The sequence below is a fragment of the Gymnoscopelus microlampas genome, assembly GCF_963454915.1.
Source record: "Gymnoscopelus microlampas genome assembly, chromosome: 7".
NCBI classification, from domain to species: domain Eukaryota; kingdom Metazoa; phylum Chordata; class Actinopteri; order Myctophiformes; family Myctophidae; genus Gymnoscopelus; species Gymnoscopelus microlampas.
The window spans coordinates 5,168,007-5,170,506 of NC_139944.1; the positions used below are offsets into that span (position 1 = coordinate 5,168,007).

Below are 2,500 nucleotides of genomic sequence, written 5' to 3' on the forward strand. Positions count from 1 at the left end.
AATGTTGTGCGTGAAAACATGGCGGACGGAGAGAAAATGTTCCCTATAGCAAAACAGATGCTCCCAAAGAAAACAATGGATTCAAATCATCCGCTTGTAACTTTTTAGAGAAACGCGAACTACATGACGGTAATATGTGACCTGCAGTGTTTCTGACCCCTCATTGACACAGGTCACAGACAAGGACAAAGAGAGAAGGATGAGCCTGGCAGGGCACTGCGTCAGGCACCCGGAACTAGTGGCAAGCAAACTTACACTATGGGAACCAGCCCAGGGCAAAGCCAGGAAAGACAAGAAGCGCACCACCTACGTAGAAGCACGGCGGCGCAAAAGCTTAGCTAACAACACTGTAAAGCTCAAGACCCCGATGTTAGATAGAAGAGTGTGGAGGACAGTGATTCAGGAGTTGTTGGTTGCACACTCTTGCATCGCATCGAAAGATTACGTACAAGGTTAAGGCCAAGAGCTATAATTTGAAGTTGTCCATATTGACATGGGTGGGTGGGTGGGTGGTGCTGGAGTGGCTGTGGACAGTGGTGGACAAAGTATATACTCAAGTACATTTTTAAAAAAGTATTCAAAAGTAAATATTACAAAGCAGTACATTTTCTTTTTAACCTCAATGTATTGGTGCATTGAAATTGAGAACAACTCTCAAAAGTATTTTTTTGAGAAAGTATATAAATAGGTGTATAAGAAACTGAAAACTCTGAAAATGTAAGACCTTTTCAAACGTTGTGGGCTTTTATATCTGCTCTTTTCACTATATTTTAAATGGGGCTGAAGTGGGTAATTCATAATATATGTTTTGGGTCTCTTCCAAGAAATGTAGTGGAGTCAAAAGTCCAATATTTCTATTTGAAATGTAGTAGCCTTCATGCCTCATCAGTGACCAAAAGGTTGCCTCTCCTTCAATAAATGTGCTTCTGTACCGTGCAGTTCGGCAGTGTGTGTATGCGGGCGTATTATTTTATTATTGATGTGCACTTGTTAGCCTACGCACCTACTCTTAACGCATTCACTTCCAAGGACGACTTATGGCGATACATCGTCCAAACAGCGTCACTGCCAAGGACGACTTATGACGAATTTGTTTTTGTGATTTTTAAAACAATTATTATTATTATTATTATTATTAATTTATTTTTATTTTTTTCCACACAGAACCAGGAGATAACGTGTTCCGAAGATTTACTGCTCCATTCACTGCCTGGTTAATTTATTTGGGAAATAACCAGTATCTCGGCTCCTAGCAAACGCAAGGTCGTGATGCCATTTTTTTTTTTGCGGAAGCACAATGAAACCCTCCGTGATTAGCAACCATCAGGGGATCGATCGTACTGGAAGTCATGTGCTTGCAAAAACAAATAGAACTCCAAAAATGAAATTAAGAACAGAACTCAAGTAAATGTACTTAGTTACTGGCGGCCACTGGTGGTGGATGAGAGGCCCAATCTGGGGCCTGTCTGTGATTTCATTTTCTTATATGAAAGTATTGTTAATGTATGTTAAGCTCTGCCCCTACTTCTGTCTCTGCCCAGATGGGTGTAGTAAGAGATTACGTAATGCCATAAGGTGGCACAGGGATTACGTAATGCCATAAGGTGGAACAAGGATTACGTATGCCATAAGGTGGCACATGGGATGGCACAGCACTGTGTATAAAACTTACCAACTGGACAATAGATTTAGAGAAGGGAGGGGGGTGTTAGACAGAGGAGGACAGTCATGAGGGTTTCTCTAGACATACACCTGTTTTCATACTTGATATTGTTCTCTTCCTTCTCTCCTTTGTCTTCCTCATCTTCCTCTTTGTGTGAGTTACAGAAACAGTTTAAACTCAACAGATTGTACAAGGCTGGAGATGTGCTTCTGGGTGGTTTGTTTTCCTTCCACGTTGCCTCTTTGTTCCCTGAGCAGTCTTTTACCTCCAAACAACAGGAGCCCTCTTGCTATCAGTAAGTATCACAACTAGCAAGCAAGAGAACACTGACCTTGTTTCGATAAATAGAACCAGGATTAGTTGATTTGTATATTTCTACAAATGTACATTATAGTCGCTGTCGGGTGGAAAACTGTTACTCTTGGATCCATTGTTGATATTATTTAGTCTCAAGCTCTTTCTAATGTGTTTCATTAGTTCAATATGTATATAAGCCAGAGACACATTTAACCACTTTCACTTGAATATTTTCTTTTAAAAAATTGCTAAACTAGTCGATCCACAAGCTCACAAGGCGTTGTGGTGCAATGTCTTGTGAGTGGCCAGTTCGATACGTCTGTGTGACCCTGTAGTAAGACAAAGTAAGGCATTGATTTATCAAACAAAAACACAAAACCTTTCAATATGGATATATATGGTTTGTGACAGCAATGATATTCAAGGTTACAGTGTAATTGTGTGTGTTAGTTTTCACATCAGAGTGTTCAGAGCGGCACAGACCATGGCTTTTGCCGTCAATGAGATCAACAGAAACCCCAGCCTGCTGCCCAATGTGAC

The 2,500-nt window shown here is 40.7% G+C and overlaps 1 protein-coding gene across 1 annotated transcript in view; it reads left to right on the plus strand.

Moving 5' to 3' along the window:
- Nucleotides 1-2,444: 2,444 nt before the first annotated feature.
- The window catches only part of LOC311049472 (extracellular calcium-sensing receptor-like), a gene marked incomplete at both ends in the record, with an annotated part of 13,308 nt that continues 13,252 nt past the window's right edge, over nucleotides 2,445-2,500 (plus strand). The window contains one exon of the mRNA XM_084063047.1: nucleotides 2,445-2,500. This exon is cut by the window's right edge and continues 136 nt beyond it. Within this exon, the coding sequence (XP_083919173.1) occupies nucleotides 2,445-2,500 (56 nt within the window).